This window comes from Cnephaeus nilssonii, assembly GCF_951640355.1.
Source record: "Cnephaeus nilssonii genome assembly, chromosome: 19".
Classification (NCBI taxonomy): Eukaryota; Metazoa; Chordata; class Mammalia; order Chiroptera; family Vespertilionidae; genus Cnephaeus; species Cnephaeus nilssonii.
In genome coordinates, this window is record NC_137090.1 from 31,463,753 (window position 1) to 31,485,649 (window position 21,897).

The 21,897-nt window shown below is 50.7% G+C and overlaps 2 protein-coding genes across 2 annotated transcripts in view; both read left to right on the top strand.

Annotated features, from left to right (window-relative positions):
* The window catches only part of OMG (oligodendrocyte myelin glycoprotein), a 411,522-nt gene that overhangs the window by 342,760 nt on the left and 46,865 nt on the right, over nucleotides 1-21,897 (top strand). The gene's annotated exons all lie outside the window — the stretch shown is intronic.
* KSR1 (kinase suppressor of ras 1) overlaps nucleotides 10,372-21,897 on the top strand; it is a 147,507-nt gene continuing 135,981 nt past the window's right edge. Inside the window, exon 1 of the mRNA XM_079799246.1 lies at nucleotides 10,372-10,911. Coding sequence (XP_079655372.1) covers nucleotides 10,681-10,911 — 231 coding nt within the window. The 5' untranslated portion in view covers nucleotides 10,372-10,680. The remainder of the gene's footprint in view (nucleotides 10,912-21,897) is intronic.

The window sequence follows — 21,897 nt, forward strand, 5'->3', positions numbered from 1 at the left end:
TGACTTAGGACTGCAGAATGCCTCATTCATTTATTCATTCATTGAATAAATATTTACCAAGAGAGACTGGATCCCTATCTCTCAACACTGAAAGAATTCCGGTCCAAGGATGTTTACATGTAAGAAAATAAAATCAATAAAGGTCTAGGAAAAAGACAAGTGGGTTTTAGAAAATAATTTTGGAATATTGAGGGCCTTTATACGCCTGATGCACAAAATTTGGAAAAGAAAAAGTTACTCCACACGAGCCCATAAAATTCTAACCCTCTATAAGACAAAAATAAGCATAGCAAATTAACAAAGAATATTTGTAACACCTAGAAGAGACAGGGAGCTAGTTCTTCTAATTTACCAGGAACGTTTACTAGTCAAAAGGGAAAAGAGTGCACAAACATGGGCAAATAATATAAAGAACGATGAGAAACATTATTTATATTCTAAGAAATGCAAACTAAAACAATAATGCAATATAAACGTTCTGTCAGAATGGACCAAGTTAGAATGACTGACAATATCCAGTCTTGGTGAGAATGTGGGTACACAGGAACTTTATCCACATTGATTGGCAAAAAATTGCCGTGAGCTCCTTGGAAATCAATTTGGCAAGATCTAGTGAATGAGAAGCCTTCACCTCTTTCCTGGTTCTAGGAAGGTGCTAACTGAGCACGGCCAGGACGTGGGTGTCCTATGTGACTGGTTAGGGAGCATGTCTGGCTTTCACTAGTTGGTCCTAAATTGGCAGGGGGGGGGGGAGGGGGCTGAAATGAGGGAAGCTGGCAGTTACTGATCAAGTCCCGACCGTTTGGGGCTGGTTGCTGCAGGTTTACAGTCGAGTTCTGTTTTCCTATGTGGCCGGACCATGGTCTGTTAGCACATTCAGTCTCTCAACTTGACCGTCTCCTCCCTCACAGTCACCCTTCGGTTGCCTTCCCACGGCTCTCCCTGCATCTATTCTGGCTCTCGGGGCTCTGCTTCACCATTTATTTATTTATTATTTATTTACGTATTTAAAAATATATATGTTGTTATTGATTTCAGAAAGGAAGGGAGAGAGAGAGAGATAGAAACATCAATGATGAGAGAGAATCATTGATCAGCCGCCTCCTGCAACCTGGGCATATGCCCTGACTGGGGAATCGAACCGTGACCTCCTGGTTCCTAGGTCAACGTTCAGCCACTGAGCCACACCTGGCCGGGCTGCTTTACTGTTTAAACCACGCTGGCCTCCGTGGTGGCCACACTGTAGGAGAGCTCCTCTGACCTCACAGCGCTCCCCCTACGGCTACCCATGGCATTCTGAGTAAAAGCCAGTCTCCTACACGTCCTGTCTTCTGGCCTCCCGAGAAGCCCCCACATGCCCAGCTGGCTCCTGTCTCGGCGGCTTGCTTCCTGACCCTGGACCTCCAGGTGGTGGCTCTGCAGCCTCCAGGGCTTAGATCAAACATCTCCTGAACCTACCCAATCCTTGTGTATTCTTTTCTCTAAAGCACTCCTCACTCTTCGAGGGTATCCTCGTGCTTTACTGTTTCCTTGTTTCTGCCTACCTTCCCCCTCGAGAACATCATCTCCATGAGGGCGGGGACCACATCTGTCCCTTTTTACACAGAGGCCCCAGCCCGGGTGCTGAGATTGGAACCTGCTGAATCGTTTGTGTGTGTGTGTGTGTGTGTGCATTTTTAAGTTGAGCTAAAAGGAATTGCTAATGCATTGAATGTGGGGAAAAGGAAGAGAAGACTCAAGAATGACTTGAATGTTTTGGGCTGAGCAAGCGGCAGGATGATGTTGCCATGGTGTGAGATGGAGGGAGACTGTGGGAGCAGCAGGCTGAGTGTGGGGGGACCAGGAGCTCTGTTTGGGACACACTGAGCTTGAATTGCCTGTTCATACTCCCTCCACATGGAGATGTGGAGAGGGAGGTGGGTGCTGGAGCTCAGGGGCAGGGGCAGCTTATAGATGTGTTGGCTGGGTGAGCCCAAAGAGGAGGGGGACCAAGGCCTGCCCGGGCCTCTGCAGTTAGAAATTGGACAATGAGAGGTGCCTAGCCAGGAAAGTGAGAAGGAGTAGCCAGTGAGGTGCAGTCAGTCTTCCTCAAGTTCAGTTTCTTTGCAGTAACCAGAGATTAGTGGTTAATAGCACTTCCCTCCTGTGGGTGTAAGGATCCTGGGCTATGTATTAAATGGGCTCAGAATAATGTTTGCACGTAGGAAGTGCTCAGTATAGGTTAGCTAAAGATAAGCGCTCTCTCTCCGACCCTCCTGGGGAACTGCTCAGCCTTGCCTGCTGGTCTTAGCTGGGCGGTGAGAGCTTCCAGGGGAAGGTGGCGCCCGTCTTGGCCAGGTTGTCCAGGCGCCTAGCACCTAGGGCTGGCCGAGGCACATTGCTGACCCAGCGGGTTTGTGCCACAGACTTGGCTCCCAAAGGGACAGAGCCTGGCTAAGAGGGGGAACGGTTCAAGTTCTTGCACTTGTGCCATTAAACAGAAATGTGACCTCATTGTATACTCCCGGGCCTCAAAGCCCTCTGAGATGCCCAGGGCACAGGGGAGAGATGCAGGTTTGCTCTGTTTCATTCTCCGTGAAGTGGGGATAGTGGCAAATATGTAAATCATTGCAGGGACTAATGTCTTCAGGAGCCCCCTCCCCGCTAAGCACCCGCCCACCCACTGCACTCTAGTCCCATCAGGCAGAATAAGAATGTCAGTAGAAGACAATAAACAATCCTCCAACGGTGGCATTTCGGGGAGCACAGTTATCCGTGGGTGTTATGTTTAGGGGTGGGTGGAAGTGGCAGGAGGGAAACTTTCCAAGTCTCTGTCTTCCGTCTGCGGCGAGATTAGGGCGGTCTCTATTTCCCATGAAAAAAGTCCTCCCAGGATCTTAAATCCAACTTGAGAAAGAGCTTTATATTAATGAGGTTGGCTCATTTAATTCAGCAACAGAGCCCAAGCCTTTAGGAGCACTGCCCCTATGAGCAAAGGCCCCTGGGATTGCTCACAGTCAGGTACAGGAGGCAGACGAGGAAACCACGTTTTTCAAGGCAGGGCTGCCCTAAGATGCTGGGGGCAAGCACTGAGGACGCTGGCAGCCTGGAAGAAGTGAGCTGGGCCAGCCTGGAGGTGAGGGAGGGCTTCCAGGCAGAGGCGGCACCTGAATCCTGAGCGGTGGGTTGGATTATGTGAGTAAAAGGTGAATATGAGGGGGGCGGGGGGACCTTCCACCATCAGTTACTTCCTCTGGTTTTAAATCTTGGAGCTGCCAATCACATCTGGAAGAGGTGGTGTTCAAGCAAACTAACATAGAGGAAAGGACTTCAGAGAGTTAAAAAAACAACAACGGGACAATAGAAATACAATGCATTTTCATGACCATTCATTATACTACAGTTGTGGGCACTCCCTCGGATTCTGGGATTGGATGCGTGCTGGATTACCTGGAGGCAGGCAACACAGCAGGGGCCCTGGGAAATGAAGAGTTCGGCTTCCGTGGATTTATCTAGAATTATGCAATCAGAAAACCTAGGAAGAAGCTGTTTGCATTTCAGCATCCATGCAGATTTTGTGTTTTGTGGTTTCTATTTTGGCTCATATTTGTGGGAGTGGGCACCATCCTTTTTTCAATGCTTTGACCTTGGAAAGGTTATTCACTATCTTCAATTTTCAGTCACTTCTCATGCCTTTCCAAACAAGCTGCCAGACACAGCTTCCGGCCCTCCACTCAACTCCCCAATCCCTTTTGCAGGCTGTGACCATTGGGAAGTTTCTGGAATCAGAAAATCATATCATAGCTGTGGAAATGATGGGTATTGTTACACAGTGTGCTTAGACTCAGACGCTGAGGGCTTTGTATGCACTGCCCACTTAATCCCCGTGACAGCCCTATTCGGGCAATGATGCCAGAGAACCTCGAGGCTCAGAGAGATAAAGTGACTTGCTTAAGACCACACTGTAAACCAGTTTTAGAAATGGAATTGAAACCTAGGTCTGCCTCAGTCCACAGCGCTGGTCCTTGACCATTCCTCAGGCTACCTCGTAGAGGCAGGACCCAGAGGGGCAAAGATATGATCTCACCTGAGTCTTCACTTTTCAAAACTACATGATCATGATAATGGGACCTCATCTACTTCCAAATCCGTATTGTCAGTCCTTTGGGGCTGCCCCCTCCTCCAGGGCTCTCAGAACACTATTTCTTCCCTGTCTCCTTCGGCATTAGGAGTTACCACTCCCACCCAGCGCTGCCTGTCTCTGGGTGCTCAACATCCTTGTTTGTTTCTTTGACTTGCAAGTAGTCCCTTCTTTGAAGTCAGTTGAACCATCTTAGTGAAATCTGTTTCCTGCTAAGGCCCTGATATAGAAGTATGCTCCCTCCCTCCCTCCCTCCCTCCCTCCCTCCCTCCCTCCCTCCCTCCCTCCCTCCCTCTCCCCTCCCCTTCCCTCTCCTTCCTTCCTTCCTTCCTTCCTTCCTTCCTTCCTTCCTTCCTTCCTTCCTTCCTTCCTTCCTTCCCTCCTTCCTTCCTTCCTTCATTCCTTCCTTCCCTCCTTCCTTCCTCCCTTCCTTCTTCCCTCCCTCCCTCCCTTCCTCCCCTCCCCTCTCCTTCTTTCCTTCCTTCCTTCCTTCCTTCCTTCCTTCCTTCCTTCCTTCCTTCCTTCCTTCCTTCCTTCCTTCCCTCCTTCCTCTACCTGTCTTCTTTCTTTCATGAAGGGAGATACTAGAACATGTTTGTGTGCAAAGGCACATAACAGGGCAGAAAGGAGGATATGATGCAGCAGAGAAAAGCACGACCCTTGCTGAGGGGAGGCCTTGAGGCTGCTGGAGGGAGAGCGGCCAAGCAGAAGGTGGCTGGCCCTCGGCTGGGACAGGATGCCTCTTCTTTGGCTACAGGAGAGGCAGGAAGCATGGGCACAGCAGGAGGGCTGGCAGGTTTGGTCTGATGGCTCCTAGTTTCTCGGTGAAGGAGGAGGAGTGCAGGGCACTTTGTAGAGATAGAAGAAGTATGAAATAGCCATCTCTGAGCACAGGAAAATGAACTTTCTAGGAAAGGCTGGTCGGCTTGCCAGGCCTGAGGAGTGCCAATTTGAGGTTTGTGGTCATGAATTTAAAGAACAGCCCATCAGCAGGGCTGTGTGCTTTTCTCCAGCATCCCTCAGCTGCTCTGGCTCAGGCTTGGAGAAGCCGAAGGGTTGGGTTTTACCGGGGTTGGGACTTAGCCAGGTTCCTATGGTGGGAAAGGGGCAAGTTTACGGAGGGGGTTGGCTATGGAGTGAGAGTCATGATGCAGCGTGGAATCTACAGGGGTGAGGAGGGAGGGAAGGCCATGAGCCCGTGACAGTGGAGAAGGCGATAATGACGTGGATGGGAGGTTCTGATGAAGCACAGGGCGGAGGAAGCTGGAGTCCACAGCGAGAGGGGACGAGATTGGGAGATTGGGTACAAGAAACCACAAGATGGGGGAGCGCGTGGTGTACCCTGATGGCTTCTGAAGGGCAGGGACTTGAAAGTGGAGGAGGACGCAGGGTTTGGAGAGGATAAATGGCAGCAGAGAGAGTACGCGTGTCACCTCCTGCCCTTCCCTGGACTGGTTTCCCCTGCAGCTCCCGGAGCAGCACTCTCCCGCCAGGTCGCCTGGAAAAGCCCATGCCATCATGGGTGTCTTCAGCTTTAGGGTCAAGAAGGCCGTTTTCCCCCTTGGCTCCTTCCTGGGACCTGGCCTCGAGCTCCTGCTGACCACACTGCACAGGTGGTGGTGATGTGTCTTCCAGAACAAGCAGCTGAGCCACTCAGGGGTCCGTATCCCTCCAGGGACCCTGGTTTCTTCGCCTGTGAAATGCAATCCATCATTTGTTTATTGAAACGTGTGTTCAACCCTGTTGTGTCCCAGGCCCATTTTATTTCCTTTTTCCCACTCGGCTACCCCTTTTACAGATGAGGAAATATAACCTCCGGGAGGTGAAAACCAGATCGTATGAGTCTATGTGAGTCCAAGAAGCTCACTATCCAGTTAGGGAAACAGGCAGGGAGAAAACCAAACAGATGCGACGTGTGCAGAGTTCTCTGGCACTGTGGAAGCCAGAAAGACTGAATCTGTTGGGGGGCAGTGTGGGGGCACGTGAACCAGATCTACGGGGTGAGTGGAAGGCAGGGCGGGCAGCGGTGACAGCCCGAGCGAAGGCATGGTGATGTGACACTCCTGTGCGGCCCAACATTATCCAGTAAAGGCAGGGGGACCAACAGGGAGACAGGGTTCCTAATCTTGTCTACAGTCCTGGGGTGCATGGATACTGTAAAGGGGCCCACCACCCCCCCGCCCCCCCGAGGTTGTATCATAATCGTGAGTCTGTGTGTATTATTTTCCGGAGAGACACACTTTATTTTCATCAGATTTTTAAACGGGGACACAGGCTCCAAAAAGCATTGAATAGCAAAGGAGCTTGGAGAGGTCAGCAGGGCCAGGGAGTGAAGGGGCTCGAGACGCTGCATTTCTAACACGCTCCCAGGCAAGGCGGCGATGTTGGACCACATCAGAATGAACAAAGACAGAGAAAAACCCCAACTTCCTGCCCATGTCCTACTCTATCTGGCCCTTGCCCAGCAATCCCACGTCATCTCCAACCCCTGCTCCCTCTCATCGCACTGTGGCCACACTGGCCTTCATTCTGTTCCTGGAGCGTGCCCAGTTGCTCCTGCCCCAGGGCCTTTGCGCGTGGTGTTCCCATTGCCCAGAATGCCCCTTTCGGAGAGCTCCGCATGGCTTGTTCCTTTTCTTTATTTAGATCTTAGTTCAATGGTCTAAGAGCACTTCTCAGACAACTTCATCTAATGAAGCACCTTATCTCTCGGGAACTTGCTGTCACTATTTGCTTTTCCCCCTTCGTGGTACTTACCGTGTTGACTTGTTAACCTTCTGTCTCCACTCTCATGTTGGTTACCATGACTAAGGACTTGGTTTCCTTCACTCTGGGCCTATCTATCCCAGAGCCTGGTACATGGTAGGCACCTTTTTCATGTTTGTGAAGCATAAAACATGAACACGAACATGCTTGCATGGCTACTGTGGTGTTGAGACACATGCAGGGGAGTCCACCCTAGGAAAACTTAGAGCCATGATACTGGAGGTGTCTGAGGCAGAGGGGAGGGAGGAGGGAAGGAGCCAACTTTCTGTGCCGAGGAAAGTCTTAAGAACCTGGAGCTGCAGGTTCATGTTTCATGCTTCACAAACATGAAAAGGGTGCCTACCACGTACCAGGGTCTGGGATAGATAGGCCCAGAGTGAAGGAAACCAAGTCCTTAGTCATGGTAACCAACATGGTTCAGTGGATAGAGCATCGGACTGCGGACTGAGGGGTCCCAGGTTCGATTCTGGCCAAGGGCACATGCCTGGGGTTACGGGTTCGATCCCTAGTAGCGGGCGTGCAGAAGGCAGCCAATCAATGATTCTCTCTCATCACTGATGTTTCTATCTCTCTCCCTCCCTCTCTGAAATCAATAAAAATATATTAAAAAAAAAAGAACCTGGAGCTGAAGTTGGAGTTACGAATCAACACATAATAGATGAATTCATTTAACTCGAAGAGACTCACTCTGGAAGGTGGGAAGGAAAGGAACTAACATTAGTTCAATGAAGTAAGGTATGTGGAACAGTGCCTGGCACATAGTAGGTATTTATCAAATAAATAAAATAAACATGTTAAACTCTTAGGTTGTGACCATCACTTTGCATAATCATCTCCATTCATCCTCAAACATATACTCTCCAACTTGCCAATGAGGAGAGGGACAGAGATCGGAAGACTTGTCCAAGTTCAGACAGTGACTCTGGGACAGAGCTGAGCATCCCAGTCCCTCAAACAGCTCTGTTGAAAGTTGCAGTCACTGCATTGCCTGTCCCCCTTCCCCATAGCATCTGTTACCACCTAACATCCCGAGCATTCTATTTATTTGTTTATGGTCCGTCTTCTCATACCAGAATGTAAATCCCTGGTTCTGTTCAATATTCTTTCTCAGAGCCCAGAACACAGAGGCCTGCCGCAAAAGTAGACACTTAATGGATGTTAAAAGGATGAATGAAGGATTCTTTTTTAAAAAAAAATCTTTGCTTTCTGCATCTCTAGGAGGCAGTTCTGTAAACGTGCGGCTAAAGGGAAACCCAAACCCAGCCGAGAAGGCTGGAGTGCGTCTGAGATGAACTGGGAAGGAAAGCGGTGGCTTACTGACCGCCTGCAACAAATCCGAAGTAAGACTGTGTCCCCAGCAGAGGCACTGGCTGCATGGAGCCTGGCAGCAGAGCGGCCAGGGAGCTGGGGTTTGTCCAGTCTCCAGCACGGACACCATTGCCATGGTGGCATCACAGGTGTGGATTCCACAGTCCGGCAGTTGTCCCCCCACATAAAGTGGCCCCGGGGGGGGGGGGGGGGAATGTGTGAACCAGGCCCCCTGTGGCTATTACAAGCTTGATGCACATACATAAATTGGCACTTAATCAGGACGTCTCTTGTGAATTGAGTTAGGGTGAATCAGTCGCTCAAGCCTGGCAGCTCTGGCTACTGAACAAATGAAGGTTCCAAACCAGCCAGGCTGCACTCAGGACCTTCCTACCTGGCCCCCCACCGTGCCAAGGCTTCTTAAAGTTCGGCCCCCAGACCTGCAGCATTAGTATTGCTTGAGCCCTTGTTAGAACACAAATTCTCCTGCCTTGTCCTCAGTTGACTGAGTGGGGAACTCTGCGGCCGGGGTCGGCACTCTGTGTTAAGGGAGCCCCGTGGAAGATTTTGATCCACTGCCAAGTTTGAGAACCACTGTCAAGCAGTTTCTCTTTCAGGGCAGTTATTACTCTGCTGCATGAGGGTGGGGTGGGGTTAAGGGAACAGTCAGGATTGCGGGGGGGCTTCATAGATACAGCACATAGAGTCCTGTGACAAATTAAGTGCTGACTGGGTTAGTTATTCTTGTGAGAAGGGTCGGGATTTGGGGAGGAACTGGGAAGGAAGATCCTTGTGTTTCAGAAAATGTCCAGAGGAGGGGTTAGTTTGCAAAAGCACATTTTAAAGTTATCATGGTTTTGTTTTACAGATCCAATATTTATTTCAAAATTGCAAATGATATTAAAGGAAGGGGTAATATAAACTGTCAGCCACTACTGACTATATTTTATGTACTAGTTTAGGTGGAAATAGAATGCTGAGACCCTATTTCCTGGCCAATCCTCATTCTGGGGAAAAAAAAGAAAAGAAAAAGAAAAAAAAAAAGGATGCAGACAGAAGGAACCTATTAAATTGGCCCGAAAGATAGGAGAAACAAACTTAGGAAAAGGGTTGCACGACTTTATGGAGCTCCTACAGTGTGCCAGGCACTGTATTTGGCTCTCTGAGAGGATACGAAGATAACTTAGCCAACTGCTTGGGCAGCCAAGGAGCTTACAAGAGAAAATTCAGAGGACAGAGATTTCCTCTGGTTGGCAGATGTTGGATGTGTGGGACCTTTGACCAGAGTCTTGTTTTTTTTTTGTTGTTGTTTTTTTTTTTTTAGTTTACCAGCTAAATAGAGCGCATTCGAAGTGGTAGGAGCTCCGGAGGGGTGAGGGTGGGGATGGGATGGGGTTTGAATGCTGGAGGCACAGAAAGGTGCCAGTCCAGTAGCAGTACTGCGCCCGTGCCCCCTGCTTCATGTGAAGCCTAGGAGACAGGTACGGTTACCACCCCAGCTTTACTGATGCGGAAACTCAAGACACAGGGAGGTGAGCTAACTTTGCCCAAGTCACACAGCTAGGCTGCACTAGAGACTGAATTTGAAACCAGGCATTGGCTCTAGCTCCCAAGGGCAGGACAAATCAATGTGCCACCCCAAGGTCTGGGCTGTGCGCTGGTTTGGGGCGGCAGAGGGATGGGACACCTATTTTGGTGGGTGAAAAGGGTCCAGAAGAAAGCCCTTCCTTCTTTCTCCATGCCTGAGCATTTATTTCCTTTGGCATGGAGACAATCGGGAGTCCAGTTCTTGACGAACCTGCTACAGGACAAGCACTTTAGGCCCCTTCCCACTAGATGGCGGCCCCTAAAACCCACATAGGAATTCTGGAACCTCCACTGTCCCCATCTTTTAGGTTTTGGCGTGGCTGAGGAATGGCAGGATGCAAAACCTCCTCGGTTTCAAGGGACACCCGGCCCCTGCCCCGCCCCATCCGGGGGTCTCGGGAAGCCCCTGGACTGGAGGCCGGCGTGGGGGACAGGGATGGGCGGGGAGACGAGGCTCCCAGGCTCTGGGCGCCCAGGGGAGGAGTCAGCGCGGAGCCACTCCCGGGACACAGAGGTCGCTCCCGCGTCGCCTGCATCCGCAGCGGAGGGACCACCCGGCTCCAGGCGTAGGTCGCGCGGGCGGGGGTTCCGGAGGCGCCTGCGAGAGGCAGGTGCGCGGCGCGGACTACAAGTCCCAGCATGCCCCGCTGCCCTGACCCGGCCCCTGCTGCCACTTAAAGGCTCTGGGAGCCGCAGCCGTCGGGTCGCCGCGGCTTTCGCTTTGCCGCCGCTGCAGGGCGGGCGGGAGCAGCCGGCTCCGGTGCCGGCTCTACTCTCTTCCCTTCTTCGGCAGCGCCCAGGGGCGCTCCTCGTGCAACCCTCCCGGCTCGGGGATTCCCCTCCGAGCCCGCGCCCCCGGGTTCCCCGCCTCAGCCACCCCGCGGCCCCGATGCCGAGGTATGGATAGAGCGGCACGGCGAGCGGCGGCGATGGGGGAGAAGAAGGAGGGCGGCGGCGCGGGGGACGCGGCGGCCGCCGAGGGGGGCGCCGGAGCCGCGGCCAGCCGGGCGCTGCAGCAGTGCGGGCAGCTCCAGAAGCTCATCGATATCTCCATCGGCAGCCTGCGCGGGCTGCGCACCAAGTGCGCGGTGTCCAACGACCTCACCCAGCAGGAGATCCGGACCCTGGAGGTAACGCGGCCGCGGCGCGGGAGGGTTCGGGGACCCGGGCTGGGCCCGAGAAGGCGGGGGTCAGCGGCCCGGGGAGCGGCCCCCAATACCCCCCGCTCCGTGCTCCTATTCACTCCTTTCCTAGTTGCATCCTTGAGCCCGGGTCGCCTGGTTTGAGGCTTCCTCTCCTGCCTCCATTCGGTGATGCGGCAGGTTGAGGACCCCAGACCAGCCCCTCACCTTGGGCGGGCATTGGGGGGAGGGCGGAGTGGGAACTGGGGTGGAGGCTCGGGGAGCCGGTGAGTGGGGGGCTGCGCGGAGATCCCCTGTCTCCTCACCTCCGCCCCCCACCCCATTTCCAGCTTGCAGGGCCGCAGGACTCATTCTCCCACCGAGTCACACGCTGGACTTTTCCCTGTGTGACTGAGCCCGGCAGCCGTGGGCTGGGGTGACGGGGCCGGGGACGGGGGGGTCCCCCTGAAGTGTGAGCAGAGCCCCGTGGTTCTCTGCTTTCGCCTCACGCCCCGGGCTCTGTCATCTCGTCCCTTCCTTTCCTCTCCTCCAGGTTCTTGTGTGCCGCCTTTCAAAAAAGTGTTTGCTGAAACTGCATTTTTTTCTCTTCAGGCATTTGGTACTTTCCACAGCGTTTCACTGCTCAAAGTGTAATTACCCACCGACTCCCCCCAAACACTGGATTTTGGTTTAGGAAGGATTATGCTGGGGAACACGCCTTTGGTGAGAAGATGACACTATTTAAGGGCCTCTGGTGGAGACAGCCTCCAGTGTAAAGAAGAAATAAGATATGCCTGCCCTCCTCTCAAATTATAGCTGGGAAGTGCAGTATTAAAAGGATTTGGAAGAAGGGTTGTTGGGTTCTCAGAAGGGGGAGTCACCCCCCCACCCCTATACACAATAGAGGGAAACGGGTGTATTCCCAACTTGCTTTTGTCCAGAGGCTGGGAAGGCTGTGGAATCCAGAGACCAGTGAATAGCTAACTCCGACTTGAAGAAGGAGCTCCACCTTGCATTGCCACATCTGGCCTTCTGCAGATCTGGGGATGTTTTGTTTTATTAGAATCTTAATTTCTCATCCGCCCCCCTCCCCTCCCCTTATTGCTCATTGCCTCTGCCAGCTGTCATAGGGCCAGCGGTGATTTGTTGTAATTATTACAAGGCCCAATCCTCTGTGCACACCATAAACCGGAATCCCTGTTTGATCCAAAATGCTCGGCGGTGACTTCTCTCCTTCAGTTTTATTTTCTTAAAAGCTATAAAACCAGGGACGTCGGAAGCACGCACTCAGCGCTGGCTATTAGAATTTTTGTTACAGTTGCTATTGCAGTACTGACCAGGGGGTTTTGTTTAAAAAAACCAACCAACCAACAACACCCCGCACAACTGTGCCTTCTGCGGGCTTGCTGCTGTTTTCCGAGTGGCGAGGGCTGCTGGTTTCTTGAACACAGTGGAGTGTGTTTTTGCCCAGGAAAGTTCAGTTTTCAAACCGACACAATAGGGGGCCTATGTGGCTTAGTTCCGGGAGGGGAGGGGTCCTTGTCCAGCAGCCTGTGTTGCTGGGATGAGAGAATGTTCTCTGCGCTGGCCTCTCTCGGATTGTCCTCATGTCGCTCTGAAGTGCTCCTGGTTCACAGAGTGTATTCAGGAGAGCCATTCGCTGTTTGTTCTCTGGAAATGGCGCTTTGCCTTCATGGTACCCTGACTTCCAGGGTCACTCGTTTTAACCGAGGTGTGGCATCGGGACGCCCCAGAGCAGCCAGCTGTTTGGGTCTCTGAGCGGGTTTATTCAGTGGCCTTCGTCCAGAGTGTTTTTTGGATGAGCCAGTCAGGCGGCCAGAAACCCATCCTAAGGCCCCAAAGGGATTGGGAGGGTGAACTGGAACCAGTACCCAGCTCTCCGTCCTCTCATTGTGTTGTGGATTCAGGTCCACGCTTCTCCATGGACAGGCGGGGCTTCGGTTGTTTTTGGGGGGTGGGGATTTAGACCCCAGGAGCTAGTTTGGTGGGATCGCTTCACCCAAAGGCCTCATCCTCACCTAAACAGGGAGGCCAGAGTGGATCTCTGTGCACTTCTGTGGTTTAGGGAAGGGGCCTCAGTGGGGTTGAGTCAGCGTTTGTTATACAAACCCCTGTTTAAGAATATCCCTGTTTAATAAACAAAAGGCCAAACTCAGATACAGACAACAGAAGGGTGGTTGCCAGAGAGGAAGGGGGTGGGGTGGGGGGAGGCCAGCGAGGGTAAAAGGGGGTCAAATACAAGGTGACACTCGGGTAGTGAGCACATAATATACAGATTATAAAGTTGTACACCTGAAATTTATGTTTTTAACCAATAAATATTACCCCAATATATTTGATTAAAAAAAAAAAAGACTAACAAGAAAAAACAAAACAAAAAGGAAGATTATTTTCTGCTTAAAGATGGTTCTAAAGTCCAGATTTACTAAACTGATGAAACAGAGGGGACGTTTATTGCTCTCAGAATCCTGATAGGGGCAATGTGGCCAGTGGAAGCGCCCGTGGCTTTAATGGCCAGTCTGAGTTCTGTTTGTGTGACCTTGGGCAAGTCCCAAGACTTCTGAAACTCAAGCTTCCTTATCTGCAAAATGGGCATGAGACTGCTGGAAACCGCGGTGTTGTGAGCTGTAAGTTCGCACTCTTTCTACTGAGAGATTCTGTCTATAGACTTTTCCCTGTGCGGGTCCCCTTTAAGGGAAGCTACTTCTATTGCTGGCTCTTATGTCCCAGCGGCGGGTGACACAGGCTGGGAAACCATCCCCGCAGCCTGCGGTGAGTCCCAGGGGACAGTGGCGATGTCCACCCTGGTTTTCTTTCCTGCTCTGCAGTCTCCTCTCATACCAGAGACAGGGCTTGCAACATTGGATTCCTGGCTTTTGAAAAAGGGCTTGACTGGAGGTTGGCTTACGCAACCTCACCAGACCTCTCCCAGAATCTTAGGAACTCCAGCCCGTCCTGGCCCTTATTAAATGAGCGCTCAGTGGGAGAAACAGCGTGTGCGATGCCCTTGGGGGTCCCTGAGGCTGGCCGGCCGGGCCTAGCTGCTGCCGCCTGAGGTTGCCGACTGTGCTGGTGTGCGGGGGTCAGCGTGTCCAGATGCCTGTGATGACTTTCTCCGTGTAGTGTCCGGTTTGGGTCCAAAAGAGTGGAAGGAACCAAGGTTTAATGTTTGCCTCCTACCTGCCAGCCGGTGTGCTGGACCCTTCTCCGTCTGATGAGATTTCCTGCAATTCCACCAATGCTTGTCACACACAGTTTTTCTCTATGTGGGGAGGGGAGGGAGAGGAAATCTGAACCCAGAGTCTGAATCTGTAAACAGCGGTTGTGAGGCTGCTTCATCCCAGCGGAGCCTGTGTCCCGTCTCCATCAGACCCTCCTCGGGGTCTGAAGGATCCGCTGAGGCAGGATAGAGGGTTTTCATTCCTCCGATGTGCTCATATAGAGACTGCTAGCTGGCCTGGCAGCTAGGCCTGGAGCCCCCACACCAGTTCATTCCCTCATTTATTCATCCGAGTCTGTGTTGGGCACTGGAGAGGTAGTGGCACCCCACGGAGATTCATGTTTTGTGGACCCTGCAACTTTGCACTTTCCTGCCAGCCTACTAGTACTTCCCGGAGACAGGCCTCGCACACTGAGTCTTCCCACCTGTGCTCTCCTGGAGAAAAATCCCCCCTAAATAGGCTGACCTGGAGAAAGGGTCCCCAGAGGGCCTTTCCCATAGGCTTTGCTGGGGAGGGGACATTGGGGAGCTGGCTACTTCTCTGGGGGCCCTGCTGCTACTAGAAAGATCAGGGAAGCTTGACCTTCACTCAGCTCTGCTGTGGCCGAGGTCAGATCCCTGCTGTGTGGAGGGCCTGAGCTCTTCCTGTGCCCCCCACCCCCCCGCCTGTTCCCCAATCATCTGGGAAGGGAAAGGGATGCCAACTGTCCCCACAGATCAGGTCCTTGGGGGCAGTCATGGTGATGTATTCACTCCACAAACCTTCAGTTATTACTGATTTGCCTGCTGAGCTCCTAGCGACAGCTACCCTGGCAAGGATTCCGAGGTAGGTAGGATGCTCTCTAGGTCTTTGGGGGACACTTTCAGTCTAATGGGGGAGCCAGGCAGGCAAACAGTAGCACCTCCAGTGCCCTGGCTTGCCAAGAGTGCTTAGGAATTGGGAATGTGACCGAACGGTTGGCCAGACCGATCTGGTGTGTTTTTTAAAGAGAGTAGAAGGGATGGGGAGAGACAAAGAGGGAGAAACATCGATGTGAGAGAGACACATCGACTGGCTGCCTCCCACATGTGCCCTGACCAGGGCCAGGGATCGAGCTTGCAAATGAGGCACGTGCCCTTGACCGGAATCAAACCCAGGACCCGTCATTCTGCAGGCCGATGCTCTATCCACTGAGCCAAACCGACCAGGGCATGACCTCTTGGTTTTAATGAGAAATATTTCCAGTCTTGATGGTGACTTGTCCCAAGTCACAGTTCCCTGGCAGAACTGAGAGCGAAACCTGGTTTCCCTTTCCCCACCCAGCCACTGCTTGGAGTATGGCCTTTCTGCTCCATCACCATAGTTTTAACTGCCTGCTGGAGGCTTTAACTCCTGCAATCCCTGAAGAGGTGCAGAGCTGGGCGCTGTCCCCTTTGGTGTCAGCTTTCGCCTTGGCAACTTTTCCTTGATGAAACTTGCCACCAGCATACCTTGGAGGTTGCCTGGCAAGGGACCTGCAGTTTCCCCGAGCCTGGGGAGACCTGGGTGATGCTGGAGGGAGGCCAGGAACCCAGGGACAGTGAGAGGAATGCCTTCTTCTCCTCTGGGTTGGCTCCAAGTCCAGGAGAGCTGCATTGCATACCACAAGTTGCTGGCCCTGCCTGCGGGCTGTGGTCTGTAGAAGGACTGCAGAGGCCCTCGTCCTTGGTGGCAGTGTCTGCAGTGGTGGGGGAAGTAACAAAGTCTGTGGCCAAGTCCCCTAAGCTGTGCTGTTTAATAACACAACCTTTCAGCATAGGCTGGTTAGAGTCTTTTCCTCCATTCAGTTAGAGGGAAAGCTGCACAGGTGCTTTGGGGTTATGGGATTAACTTGTGCACAGTGAGGACAGAGAAGGGACAAAAGACATTCTTGGTCACCTGCTCTGTGTTGAGCACTCCGCTAGGCTCTTGGTACGCGTCGCCCCATTTAACGCTCACAAGGACCCTATGAGGTTTTACCCCCATTTTGCAGATAAGGACACTGTGGCTCAGAGGGCTTAAGAGACTGAGTGGGTAGGTGGTTGAACGTGGGTTGACTGGCCTTCAGACTTCATGTTCTGAACTTCCCAGTTACCTCTAGAAACCATGCTGGGGGATTCTGGTCAGGGTCATGGCTGCTGAGCCTGAGGAAGTGGCCAATAAGAAGGGCCGGCCCAGGGGCTCTTGGCTTAATTCCAGATGGTGGGGCCTACCGGTGGCCACCCCAGGCTGTGCAGCCTCTGAGCTCAGGCTCAGGACTGCTTCTCTAAAGTGCATCCCAGAGACACGCTCTCAAAGACAGGTTCGTGTGAGCACAGTGTGCTGGGCTCATTCTGAGAAGTGAGAAGCTGCTTAGAGATTAAGTTACTCATAATTTTTTTAATGGATACCTGCCTCCTTCTTTTTGGATAATTCCTCTGATTAGCAGCATATTCTATACCTTTCTGCTTTTATTAAAATACTATAAAATACACATAGTAATACATGTCCACCATAAAAAAGAAAACACAGATGAATAAAAGAAAAGACAATCACCCATCCTGCCACCTCTCTGAGTTAGTCTTTTTTTCATGATAGCTAATATTTAATATGTTCCTGAGAAATAGCTATATGACCTTAAACTCGGTTTGTAAAATATGTAGATCATTGCACACTGCTACTCAGATGTTTCTTTTTTAATGGCAGGACATGTTTGTTGACTGATTAACATAATGCAGTAGTATGAAGTTCTTCGATCATTGTAGGTGTGGGAATTGAGTCCCGGGGTTCCCATTCTCAGTCCATTGTTTTTAAAAACTTGTTTCTCTCTCATGTCACAGTCCAGTTGGGTCGGGCAGCTCTCTTGGTAGCTATTCTCCAAGCGGAGACTCAGAGACAGGGATTCCTGTGTGTGGCCCTGCCCTCTGGGGTCCTTCATTTCCAACTGGTATAACCCTCATCCATAGTAAAGATGGTAAATTTGCTCCCAAAGAGGTCTGACCTTTGTCTTGGCTTATGGGAGGTAATCTTCACATCTTTGGAATGTCATGCCTGATAAGAATGTCTTTGTTTTTCAGAGTTAATTCTTTTGTATGTATTTCTACATACATGCGAAACAACATACATGAATAACATTGTGCATGTACTCTAGCGTTTTTACCCTCTGCATTTGCATACAAATGTATGTGCTTACCATGTGCATCACCTTATACATCAGTGCACATGGATATGCAGCATCACTGTTAGTGGCTGCCTGGTGTGGTCATACCACAGATTCACCGAACCAGTTCCCCATTGTCGGCCCTTCAGGGAGTGCATGAGTGCATTCCTAGAAGTGGAATTTGCTGGGTCGAAGTGTGTGAACACATTGAACGTCAGTCCTTTCCTTTAACATCTTTAGGGGCTGCTATGCTCCCACCTCCCCATCGGGAATGCCAGAATTTATAAAATGACGGCCTCTATGCATTATGATTAACCCTTTTGCTACTGCATCTGTGTCCATCCTGAGGTCAAGCAGTGTTATCAGGAGACAGAACCTGGCCCCCGGGGTTGAGGTTCTGGGTTATGTGTCAAGGATTGTGGGTTCTAGTTTTGTGGTTGCCTGCAGCAATGGGGGGCCCCTGGGTGGATTAGGAGAGGGTCCTTTTCTTGTTCCAAGATGGCGGGTGAAGGGATGGGGGTAGATGTCAGGTCTCTCTGTGTCCAGGGATTGGACTCCTCTGGGCTGTGCACAGCCCCTGGGTTTCATCACCAACCATAAATGTTGATCAGAGAGCTATTTGGGGTGCCTAGGCTTTGGGGCTGATTTAGTCGAGCCCTAGGTTCCAGAGAGGGCTACAAAGGATCTTCGCATTTCCATCTGGACCAGCCCTCTCTGTAGGTGAGGACACTAAAGGCCCAAGGGGACGTGACTTACCAGGAATACATATTAGGGAATAACCTTACCAAAGAGAGGAGAAGACACAGGTGGTTCATAAAGGAGCACTTAGCTGGGAGTCAGACCTGAGGGCTCATGTCTTGACTGATGGCCATTGTGCCCTCCTGTGTTGGGGCGTGGTCCTTGGCCTCAAGGAGCGTCCTGCAAGGGGAAGCAAATGGGTTTGCTTCCCCGGCCCCATCTCAATGTCTGAGGGGCCCTGTGGGCTGGAGAGATTCTTGGGGAGCAGTGTGGTGTGTCTCGTGGGTGGGATCTCTTTTGAAAGCCAGTCTGCCCAGGGGCCTGGCTCAGTCTGAATGGACTCGGAGTCCTTGAATCAAACCTGACTGTGGACTTTCAAGGGCTTCTCATCCTTCCACTGAAAGACCCCCTGGGACTTGGGTGGGTGAACCCTTGTTTCTCTCGGGCCCAGTGTTTGTCTTAAATTTGTGCAGGTTTTGCATTCTTTACTCTGATACATCGGTGTTGGTTTTAATGTCGAGATAATGTTATAAATACTATTGCTTCTAGAAGATTTAACCTTTTAATCCAGTGGCTTTCTCCCCTATTCCAGACCCCAGGTGGAGATGCAGGGGTGTACTCTGGGATCAAAAATACTTGGTCATTTATTCCCAGGCATGACTGTTTCTTATCTGCATTTAAAAAGCTGCTACTTTAAATTGAAACTTACAAATGCAAGTCAGGCAGGACTGTCTGGGTTCAAGTCACAAGTCATTCTCTCCTTAGCTGTGTGACCCTGGGCAAGTCACTTAACCTCTCTGTACCTCAGTAACTTCACCTGTAAGATGGGGATAACAATAGAACCTTTATTGTATGTATATATACACCTGCATTTGTTGTCCTGGCCTCAGTGTGTTTTCACTGGGTGGATTGCCTTTCAGTGCCATGGATCAGAAGTCATCCTGTTTGCTTGCTGTTTTTCTCCCCTCCCCTCTTTCATTTTTCCACCTTCAGAATAATGGCAAGAATGAAATAAGACTTGTGATTAAAATTAAAAAAAAAGAAAGAAAAGGGAAAGAAAGCGTAATGCAGTATATGGAATAGCCCAGCTATTAGGAAAAATAGCTTTTCATACAGCATAAATTATAGGCTTGGGTCTGCAACATTGACCAGGGGAGTTTTGCTTTATGCAAAGCTGATGAGATAAGCTGCTTACAGAGTTGGTGGGGCTTTCTTCGGCAAGGCACCCCGAGGTTTTGAGTCCCAGGTTAGCCAGTTCATTTGGGTTTGGTTTTGATAATGGATTAGCAGGACCAACTTCGCTCATGGTGCACATAGTTTTTGCTGTTCAGAAAAAAAAAAAAAAGTTACAGGTCCTATTTAAAAAGCAACCTGAATGTTCTCATGCAGCCGGTGCTATCTTGAGGATCGCGCCGTCCCCCAGACTGGGACCCTTGAAAGGGCTTAATGCATCCTTTCCCATACTCTCTTCGGCAAGGTGCTCTTGCGAAAGAGGGCTTCAAGGAGTTGAGAATGTGTTGCATCAGCCACCTCCTTCTGGGAGATCCTGAAGATGATGATGTTTTAAAGGCTCTGAGAAGTCCTGCAGCAAGCGTTCCTAAACCTATTTTTTCCACCTAGACATAGTTAGGAAAACATTGCCGTAAGCCACGAAGAGGGGAAGAGTCGAGAAATTGTGGGCTTAGTTTCAGCTGCTGTTGTTTTTATGAGACTGAGGTCCCATTAGAGGTTCCAGTTTAAATTGGGTGGGCTGAGAAGAGCCTGGTGATCCGTACACTTACCCAGCAGTTCAAGGTTGCCTTTCCTGGAGGGAAGTGCTTTACAAAGGGAGGCAGAGTGTGCTCTGGTTACTATACTAGCTCTTAAAGTCACATTTCACTAAGTCCTTCCAACGAGGTGTCCCGGGAGGTCTCTGTGCCTGTAGTCCTTGTGTCCTGCCCCCTCCCGGCCTTGTATGCCAGTTAGCCTGGTGCCAAGGGCAGACTCACTCAGGGTCGGCCAGGAACCTCATGACCCAGATGGTGGGCAGAAAATCTAAGAGAAAGGCAGATGTCTGTGGGTGTGTTAGAGCCTGGGGCTGCCCAGGGCAGGGGAAGGGCTGGGCTACAGACAAGGAATGCTTTTTAAAACAAAAAAGGAAATGCTGGCTCAGAATGGAAAGGAAAGGAAGCAGCTTCCTGTTTCTGGTGCCGGCTTTTTGAAAGGAGGAGCGCTCTCTAGCCCCTTGGTCGCTGGAGGGAGGCCTGGGCTGGCTGCGGCCACTCCAGATGCCCTCGCTGTGTGCTCCAGCCACCGTCGGAGGTCTCAGAAATAGAATGCCGGTTCTGCCCCTTTTCATTTTCTCCAGATTAACTGATCAAATGGACCTGTGGTTTCCGAAGTGAACATTTCCGCATGTTACAAAATGGAAGTGTCATAATAACTCACTTTTACTTTTACTGCGAGCTGACTCCATGCCTGGCCCTCTTGTTTGGAGTTTGTGTGGCATTTACTCCTCGCCACAACCTTGTGAGGAAGTTTCTATTGTTATCCCCATTTTACAGTTGAAGATACTGAGGTACAGAGAGGTTAAGTGACTTGCCCAGGGTCGCCCAGCTAAGGAGAGACTAACTTGTGACTTGAACCCAGACTTGCCTGACTTGCATTTGCAAACTCTTCTCCCAGCTGGAAAAGTCTGTTAGCATAGAATACTTTTTTTTAAGACTGATGGCCTTTGGCTCCAGACCCATAGCCTGGGCCAGGCCCAGCTGATTCTTAGATGAAATGCCTAGGTCTGAGTTTACATTTAAAAAAATATATATATTTTTGTTGATTTCAGGAAAGAAGAGAGAGGAATAGAAGACATCAATGATGAGAGAGAATCATTGATTGGCTGCCTCCTGCATGCCCCCTACTGGGGATCGAGCCCACAACCTGGGCATGTGCCCTTGACCGGAATCGAACCTGGGACCCTTCAGTTTGTAAGCTGATGCTCTATCCACTGAGCCAAACCAGCTAGGGCTTATGTTGCTTTTTACTGTACTCTCACAAGTGTTTCTCGAGGGCCATGTCACTTTCTGCTAGTGCATCCAATCTCTGAGTTTGGCTTCCCAACACAATCATGATGTCATCCCAGGAACGGATGGTCTCTGGGTGGAAAGGGTCACATTCACATCCTGACTCTATTCCTCCCTAGCTCTGTGACCCTAGGCAAGAGTCTTAACTTTCTGAACCTTGTTAATTATGTGGGATAAGAATGGTTTATTTTAGACTCTTGTGAGGAGTTGCTGAGATATGGGAGGGTGTGCTGGACAGTGCCTAGTAATTCAATGTTTTTTAACCCCCTCTGATTTAGCATTATTCTAACACACTTGTCCATGCTTCTCTATTATCTTCCTTTTGGTCATTTTAATTGCTACATGATATTCCATGCAGTGGATATGCTGTCATTTGCCAAAGCATTTCCCTTGTTATTGGACATTTCGGTTGTTTCCAGATTTCTGCTGTTACAAACAACGTGACTGGAATCATCTTTGTACAGGCGCCTCTTTATTTTTTGTTCCTATTCTGAATTCATTTCCTTGGGATAATTCCCAGGAATGGAATTACTGGGTCAAAGAGCATGGATATGTTTTGTGATAATAGTTGCTGAACTATTCTCCATTTCATGCTTTTTGAATGATGGCTGTCTTTTTTTAAAAAGAGGTTCTTATTTTTAAAGGTTCTTATGTTTCTTAGAGAAAGAGGAAGGGCGATGTGAGAGAGAGTTATTGATTGATTGCCTCCCACATGGGGTTTGAACCCGCAATCTGGACATGTGCCCTGACCAGGAATAGAACCAGCAACCTTTCTGTGCATGGGACGACACTCAACCAACTGAGCCACACCGGCCAGGGCAAA